This window comes from Colius striatus, chromosome 12 (assembly GCF_028858725.1).
Source record: "Colius striatus isolate bColStr4 chromosome 12, bColStr4.1.hap1, whole genome shotgun sequence".
NCBI lineage: Eukaryota > Metazoa > Chordata > Aves > Coliiformes > Coliidae > Colius > Colius striatus.
Window position 1 is genome coordinate 23,672,523 of NC_084770.1, and position 26,010 is coordinate 23,698,532.

At 49.6% G+C, this 26,010-nt stretch overlaps 2 protein-coding genes across 2 annotated transcripts in view; one reads left to right on the top strand and one right to left on the bottom strand.

Annotated features, from left to right (window-relative positions):
- Nucleotides 1–4,697: 4,697 nt before the first annotated feature.
- IGSF10 (immunoglobulin superfamily member 10) lies at nucleotides 4,698–20,967 on the top strand. Its single transcript, XM_062005299.1, has 10 exons — nucleotides 4,698–4,705; nucleotides 7,343–7,638; nucleotides 8,431–8,656; nucleotides 9,359–9,488; nucleotides 11,183–11,573; nucleotides 12,190–14,946; nucleotides 15,451–15,729; nucleotides 16,213–16,614; nucleotides 17,239–18,139; nucleotides 19,059–20,967. The coding sequence occupies exons 1-10, from the start codon at nucleotides 4,698–4,700 to the stop codon at nucleotides 20,965–20,967; spliced, it is 7,299 nt and encodes a 2,432-aa protein (XP_061861283.1).
- Nucleotides 20,968–22,763: 1,796 nt separating this feature from the next.
- MED12L (mediator complex subunit 12L) overlaps nucleotides 22,764–26,010 on the bottom strand; it is a 124,073-nt gene continuing 120,826 nt past the window's right edge. Inside the window, exons 43-44 of the mRNA XM_062005483.1 lie at nucleotides 23,832–23,913; nucleotides 22,764–23,419 (exon numbers count right to left, since the gene is read on the bottom strand). Coding sequence (XP_061861467.1) covers nucleotides 23,367–23,419; nucleotides 23,832–23,913 — 135 coding nt within the window. The 3' untranslated portion in view covers nucleotides 22,764–23,366. The remainder of the gene's footprint in view (nucleotides 23,420–23,831; nucleotides 23,914–26,010) is intronic.

A 26,010-nucleotide genomic window follows, 5' to 3' on the forward strand; every position in this document is an offset into this window, starting at 1 on the left:
CAGGCACCTCACCTGCAGCAGTGTTCCCAGCAGCCAGGCTGGAGCTGCAGGCAAAGAGAGCTGCACTTACCCTGCCTTGCCCCCCAAGGAGCTGCCCCAGCTCTCCCTGCAGCCAGCCAGAGCCAGGGCTGGCCCGACACAGATATTTGCAGTAAGGGTGGTGTGACAGCAATAGGGAGACAAGAAACAGGAGTGAAACAGAGGATAAACCACACTTAGGCTTATTCTATGAAAGCATCAGGTTTCTTGACTTTCAGCACAGTGGTCTAATATCCTATAGGAGGTTTTATGGAAGAAAACTGTTTTGGAACAGTTTGCAACATTCCTCCTTGGAGAGAGAATATTACATTCAGTAATGGAAAGGTCGTTCAAACCGACTGATGTTTCTTACACCAACAGAAAAATACAGTTAAGTCTGAAATATACAGCATGTTTCCAAAACAAATGAAACATAATAGCAGTCACTTAGGAAACCAACGAGGAAATACTGTCCTGCACCAGCTCCTTCTTGTCTTACCTACATGCCAATACAAAGTCTTCTTGTTCCATCTAGAGCTGCTGAAGGATGCTCAACCTCATTCACTGAGCTCAGGACCAGGAAGCTATTCTTAAAGAGCTGAGTAAGATGGTGTTTCCTCCTTTGCTTCCCCTGACCCCAATAAGCAACCACAGGAGTCAGTGCTGGGGGTATCCATGGGGCAAATTCCCCCTGCACACCTGGCTTAGACAACAGCAGCCACCAAAACAGTATTGCCTGGTTATGACAAACACAAGTCTGCTTTGGATGTATCCAATTGCACTTTGGATTCATGGAATTGGAGGAAAGTCATTCTGGTGATACAAACAAGCAGCAAAGCTTTCTAACATGAGTTAAACTTATACAGGAAAGTGTATTTTTTGATTTTACACAACCAACCAGGGCAAGCCCAGCAAGCAAAACAATTTGTGTTAGCTAAAACCATTCCTACATGCTCTACTGTGAGCAAGCACAGCCTGGTAGGGTGCTCAGACTTTCTTACCTTAAGCAGGCATCTTCTTCTTTCCCATATTCTAATGCAGAAAAACCTCTGATTTTCTGGTATTAACCTTGACTTAGAAACATCTCCATAGAAATACCTACATTTGCAAGACATCTCATGGCCTGCTACTGATGCCTTTCAATCAGAAGCTTCATAACTATTGAACAGAACATCAGATCTTGCCAGAGAAAAGGTCTGCACCTCTGGACACCTTTAAATAGTCCCCATAGGTTTGTCTGTGTAACATTAGGCACAGTGTGACTCGCCCTTCTAACAGCTGAAAACAATGAAGTTCTCTGGCTAATTGAAAATCCCAGAGCAAAAGCTGTCAGCTGTGCAGAACAGCTGCAGCTGAGGCCTGCAAAGCCAGCACACATGGCTGCAAGGGCTTCCACTTTCAAATGGTTTATTTGATTGTAACTGGGAAATAAAACATAACACGGAAACATACTCTCACCTGTTCCTTGGAAATAACCAACCATGCCTTGCATCTTCTACCCAGAGGGATCTCTTTGTTCATTTGGGCAGATAGTAGGGGCTTTGGCTGGTTGGGGTGGAGTGGGGTGGTTTTTCTGGGGGGGTCTGCTCTGTTTGTTTATTTCAACTATTTAAAAGATCAATTAAAGGCCATGTGCAGAGTAACCTGCAAGAGATGACAAATCCTTAGTTCATCACAAGCAAAGGATACAAGTGTACCCCAAAGTATGCCAAAGAGAATGAGGATACCCCAGTGGGTTCTGGCAGAAGTTGAGAGTAGGAATCTAATCAGGCAAAGAACTCGAAGGAAAGGTTTATCTGGGAAAACTCACAGCTCTGAAGCCACATCATGCCCAGTATGCTCAGTTCCTATCAGGACACATGAAATTCTCCAAAGTGCATGAGGTAGTCCCTAGATAAAAGGAGCACAATTCCCAACTAGCAAGACTGCAGGTTATCCAACCCGTGAATCAGCACAAGGAGTGGCATGCAGGCATGTTGTCACTGGTACAGACTCCAGCTCACTGCAGTACCTTCAAAACAAAGCCCATTGTTCATATGAGCATTTTATCAGGGCTGTCCCTTACACTGCCCTGACAGTGACCTGCACTGGCAATGCTGAGCCCACAGAAGTGTGTTTGACAGCAGCCTGGCTGTAGTTCCTGTTCAAAGGTACTAAAGGTGCAGTGCAATGGACCACCACACTGGCAACCGACACAGACTGCAAGAACTGTAAGGGCCATATACAGAGCCAGACACCAGCATGATCCAGATTGACTTTGAATTGACTTGAAGAGTCCTTATGTGGCTATGTACTAAGGCAAATCTACATGCATTGATCTACATTCACTGAATCTGACTAACCTTTTTGTATCAGCATAGCTGTCACCCTCTCTCTTAGGGCCAAGGCCCCTAAAGTTTCCCAAGATGCTAGACCTCATTTTGCATTCATCCTAAGTAGCTTGTTTACACTGCACTGCTAAAATAGGCCTTTCCAGAGCAAGACAACAAGATATTACAGCTGCTTCTTCAAACTTAAAACAATTCTATCATCCTGGTGCCCTCAGTAACACCAATAACCAGCAAAGTCACTGCTCTGTCCGATGCAGGTAAATTCATAATGTACAACGATCTGCCAGATTAAGTGTCCTCACAATACACCTACAGAAAGCAACAGAGACCTTACAAATCCTATTTCAATGCTGCTTTTGAAATTAAAGCTGTTAAGAAATGCTCTAGACAATGTTTGAGGTGAACACTGAGAACACCCAGACTACAGCTGCAATACTACTTGAACAGGAGTACCTGGGCTTCAGCTCATCTGCTGCTTGAGCAGATTCCCAGGTGAACACCTCTGCTTGCAAGGCGGTCTGAAAGGAGATTAAAGATCTCACCGAGAGGGCAGGAACTACCAATAGTACATGTCATTGTAGATCAAACGTGTAATTACCCTGTTTGAAGATACACTCCAGTAATGAGGATAACAGATTTTCCCCAGGCACACGGTTTTAAACAAGTTTTTCCTCTAAATTTGAGTGACAGATGATTTCTATCTTTGTGCCCATCACTAACAACTACCCAAGTGAAAGAGAAAGATGTTACAGCTTTCCATAAGGCAAGAAAAAATAGACCTTTCTCAACTAAATAGGCTATTATCTGCATGCCTGTGTTAAATGCACCAGGAGGAGCTTTTGATGTGGCTGCCAATGCTGTGGATGATTTATCGGGCCCCATGTCATCTGAGCCGAGTCGAGTTCAAAAGCAGCAGCCAGTGGGAGTCCCTGGCTGCTCAGACCCAGAGCAGAGATCAGTAACAGCCCATCCCACCAGAAAAGATGAATTGCCATCTGAGATGCTCAATGGTCAGAGGGTACAGAGGAAGAACAAAAGAAACCTGGAGCGCAGAGCTCTGTGGCCACAGGGCTGCCGCTCAGAATGGGACACGGCAGGATGGAACGGGACGGGAGGGGACAGAAGGGCAGACACAGACCCCTGCTCCATGGGTGGGCACTGCAGCAGGTTGGACTGGGCTGGCAACCAGCAGGCAAGGGCAAGGATGAGGATGGGGGTGGCCCAGGACTGGCCCAGGCAGTGGCTGCTGAAATGGAGGCAGAGTGGTGCAGGGCTGGTGAGACCCCACAGCATCACTGACAGGGATCAGCCCTTGTTCTGAGGTCTGTGTTGCACTGGAGGCACTGTGATCACACCTAAAACCTGACACATTTGCTTCAGAAACTGCCTGGAGATGTGTGACTTACTGTGTAAGTTAACATAAACTCTGCTTAATGTATAAGAACTGAAATATATTGCTTATTACAGCAGAATTTTCTGCATACTCACTCAAGCACGGTTTATTTAATTTCTTAAGCACTCAGCTTCAGAAGCTGAGTACATTGGAAATACCACACTGCAATGTAAAATGCCACTCTGGTTCTGTTGTTGAGTGTTGAGCACTGTCAGAATGCTCAGCTCTGCCTAGAAGACTCAGATAGTTAAGATTTAATTCAGAATGTGTAAAGTTAAGTCAAGACAAGCTGAGAAACTAGAAATATTTAACTGAAAGTGATGTGGAATTTTGTGCTTACAGCCTCATCCCTGGACTCAGACTCAGTGCTCCCTGCGTTGTGCATGGAGAAGGTATGGGTGTACACAGGATCTGCTCCAGAGAGCCAGGAAACAACAGGGACTTCTTTCCAGATGTAGCAGTACTTGCTGCTGAAAATGTGGGCTGGGTTGTTGTCTCAGAGCTGCTCCTTCAGGCTTCAGAAACTCTGGCAGATGCAACTGCACCAAGTCACATGTCTGCGCAGACACTATGGCAGGAGCCATACCTTTGTCAAGGGAAAACAGTACAAAAGTACAGGAGCTTACTTACACCTCAGTCCAGCCCTGGGCATGTATCATGTGGTTGGCTTTGACAGATTCCCACTCCTTCTGACTATTAAAGACAAATGAGACAGTGAGCAGCCTTGTGTAGAGTGAAGCACCCTTCATACTGAACTAAATCCTTGGATAAGTTTGGATCTCCAACCTTTCTGTTAGCTTTCTTTTTCCAACATGAGTTCAAAACAACATATTCCTGCACAGATAAGAGATGAAGACATGCTGCTTTATCACAAACTTTAATCTTTTGCTTTGTTTGTTATTAATTCCCTATTTAAGGAAACAGTAAGACAATCCAACTCTGACACAACAGGACACATGATCTGGTACCACACAGTGAATTGGCACAGAAGACATCAAAAGAATTTGGCCAGCAAGAAGCTTTGAAGAGAAAGAACATGAAAACATTTTGGAAAGGGCCTTTAAGGAGAACTGGCATAATATGGAGAGAAGAGATTGTGTAAGGAGGAATAAAATGAGGAGGAGTGAGAAAGTTGTATGAGAGGAACTGAGGCATCTGGAGTATTGGTCTGCAAAACAGCCAGACCAGGCTCACAAGGAAACAGTGGAACATGGGAGGGAGTGGCCAGCACCTGCAATGGGAGAAGGAATTAAAAAGCAAACATAATTCAGGTATATCATTCAGATTGGAATTGCAACAAGCCACCACTCTTTTGCTGACACTGAGGCATAAAACACATCAGTGTGGTGTTCTTTAAAACTGACCTCTCTTAATGTAATTGTTTTACTCCTGTAAATACAGGGATCTCTCACTATTTCCTTGGAGATCTCAGCTTTGGGATTCAGCCCCATCACAATTTGAAGGAAGCTGATCATACACCTAGAGACTCAGAAGCCTCTGGTGTGCACAAACCACACGCAGCTCCCCTGCACTGGTTGCTGCTGCTGCCACACCAGGCATACTGGCATCTGCCTTGCAAACTTAGTTGGCCACTAGAGATGAAGACTTGAAATGTAAGACTATTCCCATTTTCCAAGAATCCTTCCTTCCACACATCACTTGCTCTCTGTGAGTTCTTTCCCTAAAGTCTGTGTCATTTTGTACCGACTTGTTTGTGCTGAGGGAGAAAGATGCTCATTAAAAAGTAAATAAAGAAACTGAAAAGCAAAATAAGAGCACCAAACTCTGAGCCTAACACAGGGTGGACTGGTGTGTGCACTTGAAAAGTCTGTGAAGGTCTCAGTATTGAAGCTTGAAACTATGAGTTTTACACCAACACACAACCCACCTACTGAGAGTTACATCCACTTCAAAAAGCACACAAGCAATACCAATGAGTCGTAGGGCAACGCTGCCTTTCTCCCTCGCTTCTACAAAGTGAGGTTATGTCACATACATGTGTAGTAGGAGCTGAGCTGCTAAAAACCAAAATGCCATTGAGTTCCATTTTTGGTGTGTATCATTTGTACTTTCTTCATTCAGCCTTCCTCTTCTTGGCACTGCTGAGCTTACACTCGACCACACTTGCTTGACAAAACATAGTCCAGCTTAACAAAAAGCTCCTTGATTCTCCCCAGTAATGAATTCCATCTAAAGCAGCGTCTTTTAGGATCAGACATGTGCCAGAATTTACCAGCAAAACAAGAGAGATCAGCATGGGTTTGTACAACCATTGTATTTTCCATAAGGCAGCCCCATTAAATCACAACCACATTATAATGTAAAATATTCCACATGTTCTTCAGCAACCTTCTGCAGGGAGAACTCTGTATTCGTTGTAATTTAATACCCCGTTTCTCAGAAGTGTAGTATGAGCTGGGGTTTAATTACAATACACATAGTGTATCCCTAGATTAATATGGTTTTTAAAACTTTGACCAGGTATATTGTACCTTTAAAGCTTTGTGGGACTGGGTTTTTTATGTTTTAATGCAGATTTTCAAGTATATGTTTCTGGAAAATGTTCCCAGGAGAAACTTCAGTCCCTTCTCTACCACAAATGACACTGGTACAAATCAATACAAAATGTCTTTTACCTCCTGCTTACTCGGAAACACAACGTTGGAATGTGTCACTGCAGAAGCCTTGACCCCAGAAACATCCTAGGAAAAAATAATTACTCTCAAAAGCAATTCATCCTTTGCCCCTTTGGACTGTCATTATATGCCTAGCAAATAGCCCTGCAGAACTCTATCACACAGGGGAACAGAGTTCAGTAGAAGCAGGAACAGTGTGATCAGAGTGTTCCCTTGTCCTCAGGGTAGCACCTAAAAATGTCAGCATGTAATTTAGTGCCCGTGTTCAGCTGAGGCTTTGTTATATTCTTCCTGAGACCCAAGGAGCCAGGTAGCACCAGTGAGTCAGCATTTCTTGACACAAGCTCCCATTGTGAATCCAAGACCACCGACAAGTTTCACGGAGGCCACCACGGAGATGATAACGAGCATCTTCCAGGAGATCCTCAGCTGAAGCTCTATCTGGCACAGTCATAAAGTCACATTGCTACCAGCTTCCCGAACTTCCCATGGACTGTGTTACATTTCACAGCTTCAGAATGTGTTCATTTTTAAGTACAGATCATCATGGTGATGTTCCTCACACGCAATCACTTGATGGATTTATATCACCTCATTGTTTGAATTCACCTGAGCAACTTCAGAAACTTTAAAAGATACTTTTGAAGCTTTAGAAATTGTTTGTACCTTCCTGCTACAGCTACATTTGCAGAGAAACTCCTAATAGGATGTTTAGTCATCAAACTAGTCCAAGACACGACGTAGAGAATCATTTCTGTCAGCCACTGCAGTAATATACCCACATGCACACAAAGAGATTAAAGCAACTTTGAGTTCATATACAAGACTTCATTAAATTGTTCATATTTTGCTTCTCATTACGTCTTTCATTTTTTATCTTAAGAAAAATTGCTAATGACCCTAACCAGACTCACAAAGTAACACTCCCCATGGCCACTGACACCTGTAACATCTCGTTCTCACAGTTACCTTTTCCCAAGTGTTCTGGACACAAAAAAATCAGGAAAAGTCACGGGCCGTGGTGTGGGCAGGAAACCGACGGCAAACGTGGGCAGGTCTGTCACTCACAAGGGCTGCGAGTACTGCATCCCGCTCCCGCCGCGGCACCGGAGACTCCGGGGGCGCGGGGCAGGGGCAGCCCCGGGCTCGCACCGCTCTTCCCCCTCCAGCCGAGACGGGCCGGGCCGAGTCGAGCCCCCCAGCAGCGCGGCGGCGCCCGGGAGGAGGGGCCGAGGGGACTCTGCCCGGCGCCCTCGCTCAGGTGCCGGGCAGGGGCTGCGGGGCCGGTGCTGGGCGGGGGGAGCTGCGCCGGGGCTGCGGGGCCGGGGTTGCGGGGCCGGGGTTGCGGAGCCGGGGCTGCGGGGCCGGGGCTGCGGGGCGGGGGCTGCGGGGCCGGGGCTGCGGGGCCGGGGCTGCGGGGCGGGGGCTGCGGGGCCGGGGTTGCGGGGCCGGGGCTGCGGGGCGGGGGCTGCGGGGCCGGGGCTGCGGGGCCGGGGCTGCGGAGCCGGGGCTGCGGGGCGGGGGCTGCGGAGCCGGGGTTGCGGAGCCGGGGCTGCGGAGCCGGCGTTGCGGGGGCGGGGGCTGCGGGGCCGGGGCTGCGGGGCGGGGGCTGCGGAGCCGGCGTTGTGGAGCCGCTCCAGCCGCACGGCGGCTCCGCGCGCGGGCTTTTGAATTAGTTAATTTATCTTGGGATAATTACTGGCAAGAAAGGAGCTGACGTGTTCGCGCCGCAGATGAACCGCTGGCAGAGCCCCGAGCGCTGCAGCGCCGGAGCCGCGGCGGGACGGCCGCTCGCCCCCTCGCTCCCGCCGGCACCCGAAGCAGCAGCGAGCGGGCACCTCGCGCCGGGACACGCACCCTGTGAGGCTCTTTCTTTAACATGGCAAACATTGCTCATGATGACGCTGAGGGGAAAACCACGAGCTCTGAGGGTGCTTTGGGGGTGGGTTTCCTCTTTCACGCTACCAAATTCTTCGTGTGCTTATCGCTTAGAACGGAGCAGCTCGACGCGGGTGTCACCGCAAAGCCTTGTGCGTTTTTGTTCTCCTCGCAGGAATGTGCCCGCTGGCCTCTGCCGCGGGGGATGGCGGAGTAGCGGCCGCCCGCGGGATGAGGGCACTGGGGCCACTGCTGGCCCTCTGCCTGGTCGCCGTGCCCGGTGGCATCGCCTGTCCGCGGCTCTGCGCCTGCTACGGCCCCGCCGAGATGCACTGCACCTTCCGCTACTTCACGGCCGTCCCGCCGCGCATCCCTCCGGGCGTGCAGCGCATCAACCTGGGGTACGTTGAACTGTCAGACTCTGAGCCATCTCACACTTTGCAAAGCAGTAACTAAGGGTTTCCAGAATTAAGGCTAAAAAAATAACCAAAGCAAGCAACAAATCTTGAGAGGTTCATGCTCTGCGTTATTCCAAAGTGGCTGCAGTCGCAGCCAGCAAAGCCCCAGACCACCGAGGGGAGAGCTTGGGGATGTAGCACAGAGTGTCTAAGAACACCAAAAAGTATTAAGCTTAAATTAATTCTTCTCTATTACCCAGACACTTTGCATCTGCAATGTGGAATTCAGGAGGAGTCTGAAATAGAGACAATTCTTTCTCGGGAAAGAGAGTTCAGAGCTCAGACAGTGGGCTAGAAAACCATAGTATGTGCATCAGAGACTGTGCTGTGACTTAAGAATGTCACACAATCACAGTGCTGGCATCTAGGCTTTTATCTATCAAGTTTATGGGGAAAAAACAACCAAACAAAACGTGTCTGAATATTTCAACCTCCACAATGGTTCAGTTTTGTGGGTGGTTCAAAACAACAGTTTAATGCCCAGGCTCACTAACGCAGTTCCCAGCAACTGCCCTTTGTCACACCATCAAATGACAAGACCAGTCATCAATATTTGACTGATCCTTGGTTGGGCTGGTTTGTTGTAAAACCTGTGAAGTTTAGCTGTCTGACTAAAGGCAGGTCTGGGGTGAAATGTTTTTACAGCTACAACAGTTTGCTTAAACTGACGGACACGGATTTTTCTGGCCTGGAGAAGCTGGAGTTACTGATGCTGCACAGCAATGAGATAAATACAATCCCTGAGAAGGTGTTCAGGGATTTATATTCATTACAGGTAAGAATAAACAACCTAATCTTCATTTTTATTATGACTTTCAAACAACCTGCAGTGTTACTGACAAATGGAAGCAGACCAGTGGCCTGGGGCACTCAGGTTTCTTGTTTCTTACTGTATCCACGTGGAAGATGAGGGCCTTCCAGATCCAGTATTCTGATGGGAAATGTCTTCCCTTCCCAGGTGGGCTTCCAGGTACAGGTTAAAGAGTGTGATAAACCTGTCAATATCTTAATGGGCAACTGCAGTTGAAACTCTTTTCACATGAACAGCTACAGAGCTCCAAGTACTGCATCTGTGGCAGGAACCTCGTCTTTAGTTATTATGGAGGGTTTTTTTCTTCTTTGAGGGTTGTTTTCCATCCAGGTGTCCCTTTCCCTCCAGGACAGTACAGTCCTGCCCCTCTCCATCCTTCATCAAAACAGGCTCCTACCAAACAGACCCTGAGCATATGACATACAAACATTTTAATGCTCAAAAAAGCTTAATGGTCCTTGGTTTTCTAATTCTTTGTGGGCTTTTAGAATGTAGTACTTGATGCCTGTTTTGTTTTTAACTCAAATATTACCTATTTACTACTTGTATTTATAGTGTAAAAGTCAGTAACTGTGTGTTACCCCCCTGCCATGGAGATACTCATGCATAGAGAGGTACTTTAGATGTGTACTTTGGATAAGTACTTTGTAACCATTCACACCTAATTGGATGCGTTCAGTTATTCTCCAGTTACATTTCCATCTAGAGCTGTTACTGACTGCTACAGAGAAGTAATCATGTTGTAGCTGTGATGAACTGAGATGGAGAGACCTGAATGGTTCAGAGAGAAAACAGGGTATTGGCTCAGCTGCTGGTTTTAGAGGATTGCAGGACAGGGTGGGAGGGAAAGGCAAACTTGGAGCTTTGGAGCTTACAGACCTTCAGGTTTCACTGACCCTCACCAAGGGGAGCTCCGTGCCTGAAAGCTTGCCCCTTAACTCCTCACAACTGGCTGAACAAAATCAGCTTTATGGAGTCCCATAGGCTTTTCCTCCCTTATCAACAATTAGGATAGTGACACAGCTGTAGACAGTGAGCAAACTTTCATGTTATTGTGATTTTGTACATTTCCTTCCCCTCCTTCATTTCCCAAACACAGAATTTGTGACTGTAAGAGAACAACTCCAATAGTCAGAGTAACAAAAACAATGGAGGCCTGGGTGCCACCTTCACTACTGCCAGAATTGGTCATCTTGTTGTTATGAATTTGACTTTTAACCTGTCAGCAACAAAACAGCTCCTGAGAGTTGGGGTTTGGAAAGTCCCTGTCTCACAGGACCCAGGTCGTGAACCTGGGAACACTTCTGCCAGCTAAACACCAAACAAAATATCCTGTTGTGTGCATTTTTGTAGTCATGGCACTGGCTGGAACAAAACCAGGTTTAACTGTACTTTTTTCTGAATGGGAAATAAGCACTGCTGTTACTCACTGCGTTTTGCAAAGGTGACTGCAGATGCATCACTCCAAGGCACTGCTGGAAGAACAAAGAATCTTTGTTCTCCAACTAACAGTGCATCTAAAAATCCCTCCTACTAGCATTGCTCATCTGCTGAAGCCCTTCCACTTCACACAGTAACCATCAATCAAAAGTTGTTAGGTGTCTCACAACAATATAACATGGGTTAATATTAGACACTTGTTACCTTTTCATCAACAGGTCTTAAAACTGAGTTACAACAAGGTCAGGGTACTTGAGCAGGATGCTTTTTACGGTCTAAAGAGCTTGGTGAGGCTGCATATGGACCACAATAAAATTGAATTTGTAAATCCCAACGTTTTCTATGGACTCACATCACTGAGGCTGGTCCACCTGGAAGGAAATTTACTTCAGCAGCTCCATCCAGACACTTTTGTCACCCTGCGCTACAGCCAAATATTTAAAACATCCTTCCTGAAGCACATCTATTTGTCTGACAATGGGCTGACATCACTGCCACAAGAAATGCTTTCCTACATGTCTGAGCTGGAGAGCATTTACCTTCATGGAAATCCGTGGTCCTGTGACTGCAGCCTGCAGTGGTTTGCTGAATGGGCAAAAGAGAGACCAGGTGAGCTGAAGGCTTTGTTTGTGCATTTCAGTTGTGTTACAGCATCTTATTTTCTGATCAAGGTAACTCTCCTTCATTCATTTATTCCTCAGATTAAATGACTCTAGTGGTCTTAACTCATTCCCAATTTCCTTAATGGAACCTTTCCCCTGGCCAGTCCAAAGCTTCTGTGACCAGAGAATCCACAGGGAATAAAGAAGCTAATGTCTGTGCAACTGACGAGAGTGAAGGACACATTGCACTCAGTCCTTCAACAAGTAAGGAAAGAACGGGACTCAGGGACTTTCCCTGTTGCTGCCCTGAGCAGAGGCTGCACACCATAGTGCGGTGTCACCCCAAACTGCTGGAGCCCATGTCTCAGGACAGAGCTGTGGCCATGTCCCACAGTGAGCCTGCCCTGCCCCGGGGGACAGCTGGGCACCATTCTGAGCTGCAGCAGCAGCAGTGCTTCAGCATTGAAAGCTCACAGCTTTCCTTAGGTTACTTTAGGTTTTCACTTTAAGGTAAACTGTGTTAATGATTTATTCAAGAGACCAACTTGCTGGTAGCAGTCTGCCTTTTTAGCACTAAAAACTGCATCCCAAAAGCTTACTGCTTTTTTGGTTTTCCCTTTCAGATGTTATAAAGTGCAAAAAAGACAGAAGTTCTGGTGCTCAGCAATGCCCAATTTGTGCCAGTCCCAAAAATCACAATGGGAAGAGCTTAGTGGATATTCCCTCTGCATCTTTAACCTGTACCAAACCAGCCATACACGACTCTCTGAAGCTGAGAAACCTCACGGTGCCAGATGACGGGGATTTCAGCTCCCTGTCTCCCAAGGACTTCATAGCTCCTCTGGGATCCGTGGTTCTGAACATGACTGACAAAGCAGGAAATCGAGGCGACTTGGTTTGCAACATTCAAAAGCCTAAAGAAACGTTTCCCGTCTCATTTGACAAAGATGGCAACAGTACAGTCCTCAGAACGTCCTTCTCAGCATTTCTTGTGTGTGGCGTTGACTACGAACACATTCAGCAGCTCTGGAGCATACTGGCACTGTACAGCGATTCTCCCTTAAAGCTGGAAAGGAATGTCCTAGCAACTGACATGCCTTTTGTTAGTTACAAATACAAGCAAGTCTACTCTGAAAAAGATGAACTTTTTACCAATGTAGAGGCTGAACTGAGAGCTCAACCAGCCTGGTTAATGCAGAGCAGAGTGGCGTTACGGCTGGACAGGACGGCCACCACACTCAGCTCGCTGCACATCCAGTACTCCACGGATGCTCACATTACTTTGCCCAGCGCTGACTTTAAACCCCAGGTGAGAAGTAAGTGGGCCATCATCTCCAGGGACAACAAGACACAACGGGAGCACACTGTGACAGTTGGGGGGAGCATAGAACTGGAGTGCCAAGCAGCCGGGGAGCCGGCTCCTGCAGTGGAGTGGGTGCTGGCTGACGGGAGCAGAGTCAGGGCTCCTCACATCAGCGAGGACGGAAGGATCCTGGTGCTTCAGTCGGGAACATTCACCTTACGGACGGCCGACGCTTTTGACTCGGGGCTTTACCACTGTGTCGGCACCAACGACGAGGATGCAGACAGCCTGACGTTCAGGATCACCGTGGTGGATCCTGACGTGGCACGCAGCACTGTGAATGGAGCTCAGCTCGCTGCCTTTGCTGGCAGCACGCTCGACCTGCCCTGTAGCTCCACTGCAGCTCCGGACGCTGCCATCAGCTGGGTGCTGCCTGATCAGGTGGTTCTTCAGCAGTCTGCAGGAAACAAACGTGTTTTTGACAATGGTACCCTGAGAATACAAGGGGTAACAGAGCAAGACAGTGGCTACTTCAGGTGTGTTGCAGCCAATCAGTATGGTGTTGATCTTCTGGTTTTCCAAGTGCTGGTTGGAAAGGATAAAACCACTCCAAAGATAAAGCCTGTAGCTGCAGGAGAATGGGAAGAGGGTGATGGCTCTGGCAATGCAATGCTGGCCTCTGCTGCAACACAGAAACATCCTTTAGCTCCTCCAGCTACCTCGACAGCTCATCAGGCATCTGCTGCCTCAGCAGAAAAGCAGGTTGCACAGAGTGTACACAGGAGGAACGGCTCCAGGAAAGCAATGTACAGGCGCCTCGGGGACAAAAGGAGCAGGAGGTTTAGGGGACACAGAAGGCAGTTTGCTTCCTCAGCCAGGAGGGTTGATCCACAGCACTGGGCAGCCTTTCTGGAAAAAGCAAAGAGGAACTCAACATCAACAGAAAAACAAGAAGCTGCAACAACAAAACCGCCCATTCAGGTCCATAAGCTCTCTGAAGTACCTGGGGAGAAGGAAGAAGCATCTGGGGATCTATCTCCAGAAGAAGAGTTCATGATACCGGTAGCAGAGAGCACCTCTGTGTCTGCTGCAGGGAGAGCAATGGGAAGGGGGATAACTGCAGGGCCTGAGAGAGCAGCGGGCAGCAGTCCTGCTTGGAAAGCCTCTCCCCTGGTAGCAGAGGCCGTAACTCCCCTACCCTCTCCTTTTTCACAGTCTATGTCAGCTGGCAGCAGAAGGCCACAAACATATCTACAACCTGCTATGACAAACTCTTGGGAAAGATCTGATTTAAGTCAACCATCAGCAAATGAAATAAACCAACCAACTCTATCAAATGGAGGAAGAGCAACATCTCCCCTCTTCCCTGCTGGGCAAGGGCTGGTGTATTCTGGGGAAAGTGATAACCAGCAGTTGAATTCTGCTGCCACGAGACTTGTGGCAGATGTTACAGACACCAGCATGTCTGCAGCTTCCCAAAGCACAGTGGACAAGCTGCACGTTTTTAACGAGTCTCTTGATGAGATTTCCACCACAACAGGTCACCAGGTACCTGTAGTGACAGTCAGTGAACCAAGTCCTGAATCTGGTCACATTTATTTTCATAGTACTCAGAAACAAGTAACTCCAAAGCCACCATTGGCATCAACTACCATTAACCATCAGCAAGTTCAGCTTACTGAGGACACTACAACTCGCAGACCCCAGGCCCAGCAGCGATATGGAGGACAAAGGAAAAGTTCTGGCAGGAGACAAATTGTTAGACCGGGACGTTTTCCCAGCATAAAGGAGCACAGATACAATTTTGGGAGGCCAGGATCTGTCAGAGGAAGTACAGCTGCAGATGTTCAGCTGAATATGAGACATGTACCACATTTACCAACACTAAATAATTTGAGCAGCTCCACCAGCCCGTTTCACCCAGAAGCACCTCTGTTGCCCCCCTCAACCATGACTCTGCCATCAGAGCATCCAGTGGGTATGCATGCAAACACGGCATTCCCCAGGGAAGAGGAGGGTGACCCTGCTGCAAGGCAAAAAGCTGCCACAGCAGTCATGCCTTTCACTGCAGAGGACAGCCAAGGAGCTCCTCGATGGACCTTAGAGAGCAGTGCTCCATCGCAGACACACACGGGTGGAATCCAGCCTTTTAGCATCAGGCTGCCAACGATGGCAATCCACGCGGCTCATGCTGCTACAGAAACTGCACAGACCATAAGCACTGAGACATCTTCTACTCTTGAGTCAGTCTCACCTAGCATCGAGCCTGGAACATCACCAAAACATTCCCAAAGAGGAAAAATTACCTGGGAACACCTCTTTGGAAGTGGTGCACAACAAGAATTTCTGAGGAAGCCTCCACAACAACAGACAGAGACGTTTCCTTCAACACAGGTATTGACTGTGCTTCCTAAAACTAGGGCAGCGTTATCTCTGTCCAACTTACCTCTTTTGTACTCCATGCCTATTTCACCAGGTGGGAATCACAGCAGTGATTTCTTGCCCTCAAACAAACCCACTCATTATGGCGATGGTGAGTCAGAAGGTGATCTCACTGCAGAACTGCCTCCCTCCTCTGATCCCACCACCAGTGCAACCAAAGAAATGGATGCAACAAGTTTGAAGCCAACAGCTACACCACTTACTGCTCCTCAAACTGATGCCAAAGTCACCAAAAGTAAAATATTCAGAGTGGGAAAAAAGAGAGGTCAGAGGAGGAAGAGGCCCCCTAAAACATCGACTTCAGGAAGTGTGGCTGCAGGCCATGCAGCGATCTTCTCTGGGAACGTGGCCACAACCACCCAGCCCTCCACGCTGCCGCCGTGTCTCACGCCCACAGAGCCTGTCTCTGAGAGCCCACGTGAGGTGCCAATGACACCAACACCAGCACTGCAGGTCCCCAGCACGCCTGCAGCCACCCCACAGCCCCCCATCACCACCCCACAGAGCAGTATCCCCTGGGCCACAGTGCTGCCCAGGAGTCATGCTGCTCACAGCCCCACCGCCCCACTCCAACCCTCAGTGCCCCCCACCACGGGCTGGGCAGTGTCTGGGGCAGAACCTTCTTGTCAAAGCAATGCCACCGCCCCAGCGAGTGAAGAAACCCCCCTGGAAATGGCAGACAGAGTGACCCAGGCAAATCCCAGAGCACAGCTCACAGCCCCAGCACGAGCTGAGCCTGAGGCTCCTGCTGCCACTGCAGACCCCACAGCCCCTTGCACCCTACATGTGCCCACAACAGCCCCAGCAGCAGCTGTGCCGCCAACACACACCGTAGGAGCTGCCACAGGTGCCACAGCTCCCAGGGGGCAAGTCCAGTTCTGGCTACAGCCTCCTCCTGCAGCCACGGGGAGAGGCAGAGCAACACCCACCAGCACAGCTTTCAATGCACCCCCCAGCACCCCCACCAATGCATCCCCCAGCACACACCCCGATACACCCCCCAGCACCCCCACCAATGCATCCCCCAGCACCTCCACCATGTTTGACACACCACAGGCTCCTCTGTGGGGAGGGGACAAGGACAGCTCTGCCAAGGGTTGGGCTGGAAAGAAACAAGATCAAGAAACTCCCACCACCAATCCTACAGCCTTGGACTCTTTAGGCAGAAATCATTTTGCAAAGCCCAGAATAACTGGAGGGAGATTAGCTGCTTTTACTGTGCTGGCTGATTCAGATGCTTTTATCCCTTGTGAAGCTACTGGCAACCCCCGGCCAACAATACAGTGGACCAAGCTATCGTCAGGTAAGACTGATAAACCTAAACCTCTCTAGACTTTACCTTCCCATCAGAGTCTTGTAACTCGGCAGGTGTTCTGTGTGCCAAACCCAAGCAGTGCTGCACTTGGGAGTACCAGGAAACAGCAGTGACAAGATGGACTTGGAAGCAGTGGAAAGGAAAATGCCAAGTGCACTTGCTGGAGTCTCTTACTCCTGATGATGGAACAGCTCTTTAGATAAAACATTTAACAAGGAAATAGACGATCTCTGTTTAAGTATAACCCTGTGCCTAGTGAGACTAGTTCAGTATTTATTGCACGTTACCTGCTATTTCAGAACAATGAGACAAGCAAAAGGATAACAAGCCATCACATCAAGTCAGAGCTACACACAAATATTGCTGAGTCACAGCCTCACTGAAGGGGGCTGGATTTGCCAAGCGCCATCTGCTTCATCCAAACTCTGTCTCTACTGAGAGGTTTGGTTTTGCTTTAAAGCTTTGTCACTGTATTAGCAAAGTACGGTTATTTCTCTCTCTCATCACTAGTGTCACGGTTACGTGGGCAAAGCAGAGCAGGATAGGCAAAGGGCTGTAGGGGACTGAGAAGTGGCTCTGACATGCTGCGCTGTTGTGCCTTTGCTCCCGCAGGGCGCGGTGCTGCGGGAGGCCGAGGGGACGGGCGGTGGCTGGTGTTTGCCAACGGCACGCTCTCCATCGCACGGGCGGCACTGCGGGACCGCGGGCAGTACCTGTGCACCGCGGCCAACGCGCACGGCACCGCGCGCCTGCTCGTCACCGTGGCCGTCGTGGCTTACCCGCCGCGCATCGCCGGGGCGCCGCGGCAGCTCCTCACCGCCTACTCCGGACAGCCCGTGGCGCTGAGGTGCAAAGCTGAGGGCAGACCTCCTCCCACCGTCTCCTGGGTGCTGGCAAATAAAGCGCACATCTCCGAGTCTTCTGCAGGAGCTAAGGGGGTCCGTGTGGAACCAGACGGCACTTTGGTTATCGAGGCGGCCACTGTTTACGACAGGGGCCTGTACACGTGCATGGCTGAGAACCCCGCGGGCACTGCGCGGCTGGAGGTCACACTGCAGGTCATCGCGGCACCACCCGCCATCCTGGAGGAGAAGAGACAGCGCCTCGAAGGAATGATGGGGGAAAGCCTCAGGCTGCCCTGCACCGCGCAGGGGGACCCTCAGCCCACCGTCCACTGGGCCCTGTCTGACGGCACGGTGGTGAAGCCTCTGCAGCTCGTACATGCAAAGCTGTTCCTGTTCCCCAACGGCACCCTGCAGCTCAGCAACGCCGCCCCAGCCGACAGCGGCACCTACGAGTGCATCGCCACGAGCTCCACGGGCTCGGAGCGGAGGGTGGTGAGCCTCGTGGTGCAGCACAGAGACACGCTCCCAAAGATCACCTCTGCCTCTCCACAAATGACTCACATGGAGTTTGGGGATAAGTTGCTTCTGAACTGCACGGCGAGCGGGGAGCCCGAGCCCAGGATCATCTGGAGGTTACCCTCCAAGGCAGTCGTTGACCAGTGGCACAGGTACAAGTCTTTTTTCTTTCTCCCCTCCCACCTCTTTGAAACTTCAAACACTGTCCTGTCTCTGGTGCTCGTGTAAGAGACTGATACACCACTGAAACAATACATTGTGAACTACATTCACTTCTAAACATGTAGCAGTGGTGAAACGTCTGTGAGGACGGCTGGTTACCGTGGCTACTATCAAGAGGTCTTACCGGAACAGAGACAAGTCATGTTTGCATTAAGGAAACCAATGCTAAATATGCACTGGCTGAATTTTTCATTTTATAGGAGGAGAGCTTATTAATGAGAGATGGGCAGAGTAGGACTCGGGAGGAAAAGGCTTCTGTAGGCTCTGCCAAATCTGCCTTTGAGCATCTGCCCGCCACGTCCCCTCCCACAGCAACACTTCCTCTCTGCTCTGGGAGAGACAGTCCCAGCTCAGGACACTGAACAGGCCCACCAGAACTCACAGCCAGCTGAGGAGGGGGACCCAGGTCCAGGCCCAGCTGTGTCAGAGGCAGCCGGAGAAGAGCCACTCAGTGCCAGGGGGTGATCTGGATGATGCACAGCAGCTCTGGCTGGTGGCAAACACCATGGGCTGTCTGCGAGGAGAAGCATGAGGGAGAGGGGCAGAGGCTGGTGGGGTGAGGGATGTGAGGCTCAACAGGCTCATCTGTCACAGAGCAGTTTCCAGTGAGGCAGAGGTGCTGGCATGCAGCTCTGTGTGCCCACACAGAGGCAGTGAGCATGTGCACACCCACAGCTGCAGACCCCTGCCTGTAACTGCAGAGTCCGCAGGTGATGTGGACACGGTGCTTTTGGAGAGGACTTGTGTGTCATACCATGCTGTTAATGCTGTCAGCCACTTTTCTATGCTCAGCGTTCACCTGCAGCATCTTGTTCCATAATTGTTTTCCTCTTTCTTCCCCCACAACAGAATGGGAAGTCGAATCCATGTCTACCCCAACGGATCCTTGGTGGTTGAGGCAGTTACTGAGAAGGACGCGGGTGACTACTTGTGTGTGGCAAGAAATACAATTGGAGATGACCTGATCCTGATGAAAGTCGGCATCACAATGAAACCTGCCAAGATTGACCAGAAACAGGATTTCAAGAAACTGGTGCCATACGGTAAAGATTTCCAAGTGGACTGCAAGGCCTCTGGGTCACCTGCCCCAGACATCTCCTGGAGCCTGCCTGATGGGACGGTGCTCAACAGCGTGAGGCTGGCGGGGCACAGCGGGCACAGCACTCACCGGTACGTCCTCTTTGACAATGGAACACTCTACCTCAACAAAGCTGGAGTAGCAGAAGGAGGAGATTATACCTGCCTCGCCCAAAACACGCTGGGAAGGGACGAGATGAAGGTACACGTCACCATCATCGTGGCAGCCCCTCAGATAAAGCACAACCACAAAGCACACGTTAAAGTGAAAGCTGGAGATACAGCATTACTGGACTGTGAAGCTGTTGGAGAACCCAAGCCAAAGATATTCTGGTTGTTGCCTTCCAGTGACGTGGTCTTGTCGTCAACAGCCAGGCACATCCTGCACGTCAATGGCTCTCTCTTGGTCAGCCGCGTCAGACTGTTGGATGCCGGCGAGTACATGTGTGTCGCTCGCAATCCTGGGGGGGACGACACTAAATTGTACAAACTGGATGTTATTGGGAAACCACCCACCATAAATGGCTTCTACGGGAACAAAACGATCATGAAAGTGACGGCAGTGAGGCATTCAAAGAAGCAAATCGACTGCAGGGCAGAAGGGAGCCCTCCCCCTCAGATCATGTGGATCATGCCCGACAACATTTTCCTGACAGCTCCGTATTACGGGAGCAGGATCACGGTGCACAAGAACGGGACGCTCGAGATTCGGAACATACGGCCTTCTGACACGGCAGATTTTACCTGCGTGGCGCGTAACGACGGGGGAGAGAGTGTGTTGGTGGTGCAGCTGGAGGTGTCAGAGATGCTCAGGCGACCCACGTTTAAAAATCCATTCAATGAAAAAATAATAGCAAAGCCTGGGACAGCGACCACACTGAATTGTTCCGTGGATGGAAATCCTCCACCTGATGTGAGCTGGATGCTGCCTAACGGCACGTGGTTTCCCAGCGGCATCAACACCTCCCGGTTCCTCACGGGAAGCAGCGGTACCCTCACCATCTACGGCACGGACAGAGACACGGCGGGCAAGTACCGCTGCGCTGCCAGGAATAAAGTTGGCTACATTGAAAAGCTGATCATTTTGGAGGTTGCCCAGAAGCCCAGGATTCTTACTCACCCAACGAGGCTGGTGAAGGGCACGAGTGGGGAGCCGCTGTCACTTCACTGCCTGTCTGACGGGAGCCCCAGACCCCACACGGCGTGGACTCTGCCGGGGGGGCAGGTGCTGGAGCGGCCGCAGGTCGGCAGGAGACACACGCTGCTGGAGAACGGAACATTGGTTATACGAGAGGCTTCTGCTCAGGACAGGGGCAGCTACGTGTGCAGGGCCCACAACGCCGCTGGAGAGGCCACGCTGACGGTGCCCGTGGCCATCGCAGCCCTCGCCCCGCGGATCGCTCCCAGGCCGCCGCGGGCTGTGCGCACGGCCCCTGGGGCAGCCGTGTGGCTGCACTGTGCTGCGCTGGGAATACCCCAACCAGACATCACCTGGCAGCTGCCCGACCGCTCCGTGCTGTCTGCGGGCCACCGCGGCCGAGCGGCCGGGAGCAAACTGCTGCAGCCCCTGGGGACGTTGCTCATCCAGAACCCCCGACCCGCTGACTCTGGCGCGTACAAGTGCACAGCAAAGAACCATCTCGGCACTGACTTCACAGTCACATATGTTCACGTCACTTGAAATACAAAGCACGGTGTGGATGATGGTTCCCAGCGCCTGCGGATGGACTGAGGTTGCTCTTGGAGTCGGTTTACTCGCAGGTGGCCACAGGTGTGCAAGTGCCAGGATACATTTCCCATGCTCAGCCTGCAATGACCGTGCAAAACCATAGAGGAAGGGTTGGGGAAAATGAGCTCTTGCATTGTTCCCCAGCATTGGTTCTTTCAGCCAGGAAACAGACTGAAATGAAAACAAACTTGAGGGACTTTTGCCATAGCAGCAAACACTGAATACCAAATAAAATTGATTTTGGGAAATGTACCTAGAGTTCTTCAGTAAAAGACAGACCTCTTCACATGAGCTTAATGTTGTCCACCTTGTGTGACTCCCATGAGCATGGATCATGTAAAGCAGGAGCACCTGAGAGCCAGAGAACAGATGGTACTGTGATGCAATCACCTTCCCAATACGTTTGAATATTTACTATGTTTTTTATAAATAAATATTCAGTGGTGAAACAGACAGTGAAGTATTTTTAATAACACATTACCTGTGGGCTTGCACGATCTGCCTCTTCCAGGGGGGGTCTGCAGTGACCCTCTGCAGCACTGCTGTGCCAGCAGCACCCGCACAGCAGCCTCTCAACAGCAGCTGATGGGCACAAGACACACATCAGGGCGAAAGGATTCACATGCCAAGGGATAAACGCAGATCCTGCCTCATTTCACCACAGCACAATCAATCTGGGGCATTTTCAAACTTCTTTAGCTCAGACCATATCCCCAGCTGGGATTGCTTTTGTGCTGGGTGGATCAGTTCCTGATGCCAGCCAGATACAGGCTGCTGTGTGTCTGTCCCCTCCCACCACATGGATGGAGTGGCCACAGAATGGCTGCATTACAGGAATCTCGCTCGTTAAGATCTTTGATAGCTTTGGCTACTATGAAGAACAGTAAATGTCTTTCAAAAAACCTGAACAGAAACAATTCTGACATGAGTAAGACCTTACCTGACTGCTGTAAAAGCCAATCCAAACTTACTTTTCTACAGGTTTCCGTGTAGCAGTATCTGCTGAGCTGGCTGCATTGTGTCCTTCGAGGCTCACGCACTGCAGTCTGTCCCCTCCTCACAGAGCACTTCACTGTGGCACTGGCTACAAACACTTCACGTGGTACATTGAGCAAATGAATACAAACCAGGGAAAAAGTATTCTAACATATACTTCAGATGCCCTGCACACTCCACACTGTTAAAAACACATCATAGAGCCCAACTGCCAAGTTACACAAAACAGCAATACATTCATGCTGCTGTGTCGACTAATACAGGCAAAAGGATTATATTTGTACAGGTCTGAATAGTAACTGTTTCTGGTAACTCTGACTGCTGCTTTGCTTGTGGTTTGCCCTCAGCTGGTGGCACAGAGCACACTGCACACTGGCACTTGCCCAGCATTGCTACTCACAGCCCACAGCCAAAGCCCTTCCCACAGGTCCCGGCAGCTGCAGCAGCTCCGTCAGGAGCAAAGAGCTGTTGCAGAAAGGGCTTTGGGGGCTCTTTCCCCCTCAGGCTGTGAAAGCAGGTACACAACTCCTGACCAGCACTTGGGGATGTCCCTGCACATGGGGCAGAACCCAGAGCGACTGCTCTGTCCCGGGTACCATGCTGAGCCTCCTGCTGAGCCTCTTTAGCACTCAGCACCAGTGACATTAAACAGACCAAATATCAAACACTGCTACTTCTAGTAGGTTTATTAACATTACATTGTGGCTTTTAATATAAACTTTAAGAAGTTCTAATACAAGCAATAAACCCACTTCAGCACCTTCTTAACCACAATAAGAGCAAGAGGAAGTTCGTACTTTAAACAAAGGACTTTAGAAAGTGCATATGAAAATTACAGTCAAAGCAACACAATTTAAATGGATGTTTGTTCTACCAACAAAGAAAGTGGTGAAAATTGTAATGAACAAAGTAACTTGTATGCCAGAATTGGAAGTGCCCCTCAGTTCAGCAGTTTGGTCCAGTGCAGTTCTTCAAAAATAATTTAAAACCCAAAACAATAAAAACCAAAACCAAGAACGTAATAACATAAAAAAGTGTTTCCCACAAATAAATAAACTCAGTATTCTTTGTCCTCTTTAAAAGGAACAGGACTTAAAAAGCACCAAATTCATAAAATCTGCAATAACATTCTTCAAATAGGCCCACAAGTCCGTACATTTAAACACAAAAGTAACCCCCGAACCCAAAAAACCCACCTGGTTACATATGCACATCAACTGCAGCACAAAAAATAATCATGGAAATGATAAGGGAAGAAAACCAAAGTCTGCTTTCTAGCAATAACTAGTGCATTGAATGTTGAATGTTCTGTTTTTCAGTGCAAACGTGACGTGCCGTCTCCCTCCGGGCGGGATCTAGAAGTGGGAAGGGTGCCCGTACTGGTTCACTCCCTGCTGTGGCTGGTTACCTGGTTGACAGAGTGAAGGGAAGCATTTGTGCCTCAGGACTGGCCTCCACAGAAGCACAAACACCTGCCTTTTGTGCAGCAGCAAGCCAAGGAGACCCGTTCCCTCAGATACCCTGTGCACGCCAGAGGTGCCGACCCCCCTGGACTCTGCCTGCAGCAGGACTATTGCAGCGAGAGGAGAAAACACAGCAGCTTTGAGCAGCCCACCAGCCCTGGTCCTGTGGCTGCCTCACAGACAGAAACCCCCAGGCTGCACCAGCCCCAGAGCTGTGGTGCTACGCGGCTGCTGGGATGGGTCACCAGCTGCCCGTCCATATGGCAGCACTGGAACTGCAGAGCATCTCCAGGGAGGTAATGCCACGTGCACCGTGCAGGAGGGTTTATGTCTCACTGTGCACACACACACACTCACTAGAGAGCTGCTTCTGGAGCTGCCTGACCAGCGCCGCTGTCTGCTGCTGCTGCTGGGTCTGTTGTAGGCCTTGTCTTGGAAACTGCAAAAGAAACATGACAGAGGAAAGGCACCATCAGGGCACGAGCGTGCGCCGGGGCCTTGGGCCTGTACTGCCCATGGTAAGGGCACAAGGAGCATGCTCAGGGCTTCCAGAGCACTTGTTCTCTTCCTTCCCTGAAACCTTACACTTTTCCAGTTGTGCCACAGGTACCACACGTGTCCAGCCTGACACACAGGACAGAGTCAGTCTCTGCCTTTTCCACCTCTGGAAGGCCACGGTTCACCCTGCAAGTGACTCGCAGCAGCTTTGCTGTCTGCATTGCTCAAAGATATGGCAAACAACTGCAGATCAAAATTAACAGCCTTTTTAGCATTGGTCAACACTTAGGTGTCGCTGAAGCATAACTCAGAAGAAGCTTCAAGAGAAATATGTTTCCTGGAGCAAGGGCAGTTTAGACAAGACGAGAGGTGAGCACAAAGCACGGGCTGCTCCTTGCCTGCCTGCCTGTCTGCTGCAGGGCTGCAGCTGCCCCAGAGTTTGTGTCTGCACTGCAACAGGGGACAGACCAGTGCCCAGCCAACGCCTCCACCAAGCAGCAGAATCACCCGTGACCTGCACCTGAAGCCCATGGGGAGTGAGACAAGGCCCTTCCAGCCCATGGCATCATCACAATGGGATTAGAACAAAAAGCTTCCAAAGAAATCTGCTGTTAACCAACTAAATCATGACTTCTGCCACTTTGAAAGTTCTCTTGGTGTAAATGCACTGACCTTCACAAATGTGCAGCCTATTTATGCCTGCATCAAAGCCAAGTTTAGTCTCGAATCATTTCACCTGACAGCACATGTTCCTGTGCTGACCCATGAATCTGTTTGTCAAGCACAGATGGGCAGGAGAACAAGCAGCCTTGTGCCTCCCATGCTTCTGACTGTCACTCACAGAAAGATCACTCTCTGTAAACAACCTCCGCTGATCATCCACACATAGGTCCATCAGGTGACAGGCCTGGCCTAGGCCATCCATACACCACTGTGAAAGACCTCTCTGGTGCCAAAAGTCTGTGCACATGAGCAGCGCTTCCTCCCATGGAAAACACGGCCCCTGTGTGCAGGAAAACGTCTTTGCACCAGTTATTTTGGACTCCTGAGGACAGGGAGCTGGTGGCACAGGTCTGGCCTACTCCTGGAAGGAAAATGGTGACACGGCTATACCAGCAAGCACAAACCAAACCAGCAACTTCTGCTTTATCCCCAGGGCCTGAAGCAATCTGTATCCTGTTTCCTAAGTCCCAGAACTCTCCTTCTTGTCAGATTTGGTGGAAATGCATGTGCTTCTACAGAAGTGATTTGTCTGTGCTCCTGCACAAGGATGCACAACACACCTGACCAGTCTGAAGAATCTGATGTGTTGAATGGAGTTATTCAGCACGCTAATAGCATCGTGTGCGCTGCAGAAAACGCCCATGCTTTGTTTCACTGAAACTTTTGCTTACTGAAGGGAGTTTCAGTGTTTTACGAGACTTCAGCATCTTTTCCTTTTCTGAAACCAAATCCTTTACTTAAAATGCATTGTGCAATCTCCTGGCTAACAGTTCTTGGTAAATGCTGAGGTTAGCCAAAAGCATTAACCACTGCAGGGTTTCATGTCCCCATGAAACCAACACGGAGAAAGCTTTCTGCTGTGCTCAGGACCTGCAGCCAGGCAGGTGCTCTGGCTCTGACAGTTTTCCACATGTAGTCTGTTCAAGATGTGAATACTAGTAAGAAAAAACTCCAAAGTGGATGAAAATTGTCTTTCAACAGCTATAAGATAAATATCTGTAATTTATCTTTACTTCTGCACTTATAAGCTTCTGGGCTTCTCTATCAGATCCCATTGACTGTGCTTCCAGACTCGGAAGCTAGCAAGTTCAGCATTGTCTATTTTCTCCTCTTTTCTATGGCAAACTTTTCCCAGTTATTCTCATCCATCTAAAATCTGTCTGAAGAAACTGCCCAAACACAGAAAACAAGCAAAATGATGCTGTAAATTCAATGTAAGTGTTCATAAAAATAACCTGGCAGTGACAGTGAGTTGATAAAGTCATTCACTGTACTACAGAAGGCTCCAATTCAGCACAAAGCCAAGTCTCAAATG

Excerpts from the sequence above, each read along its gene's own strand:
- IGSF10 (XM_062005299.1), top strand. Across the intron at positions 9,489-11,182 it reads GGGATTTATATTCATTACAG|GTCTTAAAACTGAGTTACAA; the intron begins GTAAGAATAAAC and ends TTTCATCAACAG. Across the intron at positions 11,574-12,189 it reads ATGGGCAAAAGAGAGACCAG|ATGTTATAAAGTGCAAAAAA; the intron begins GTGAGCTGAAGG and ends TTTCCCTTTCAG.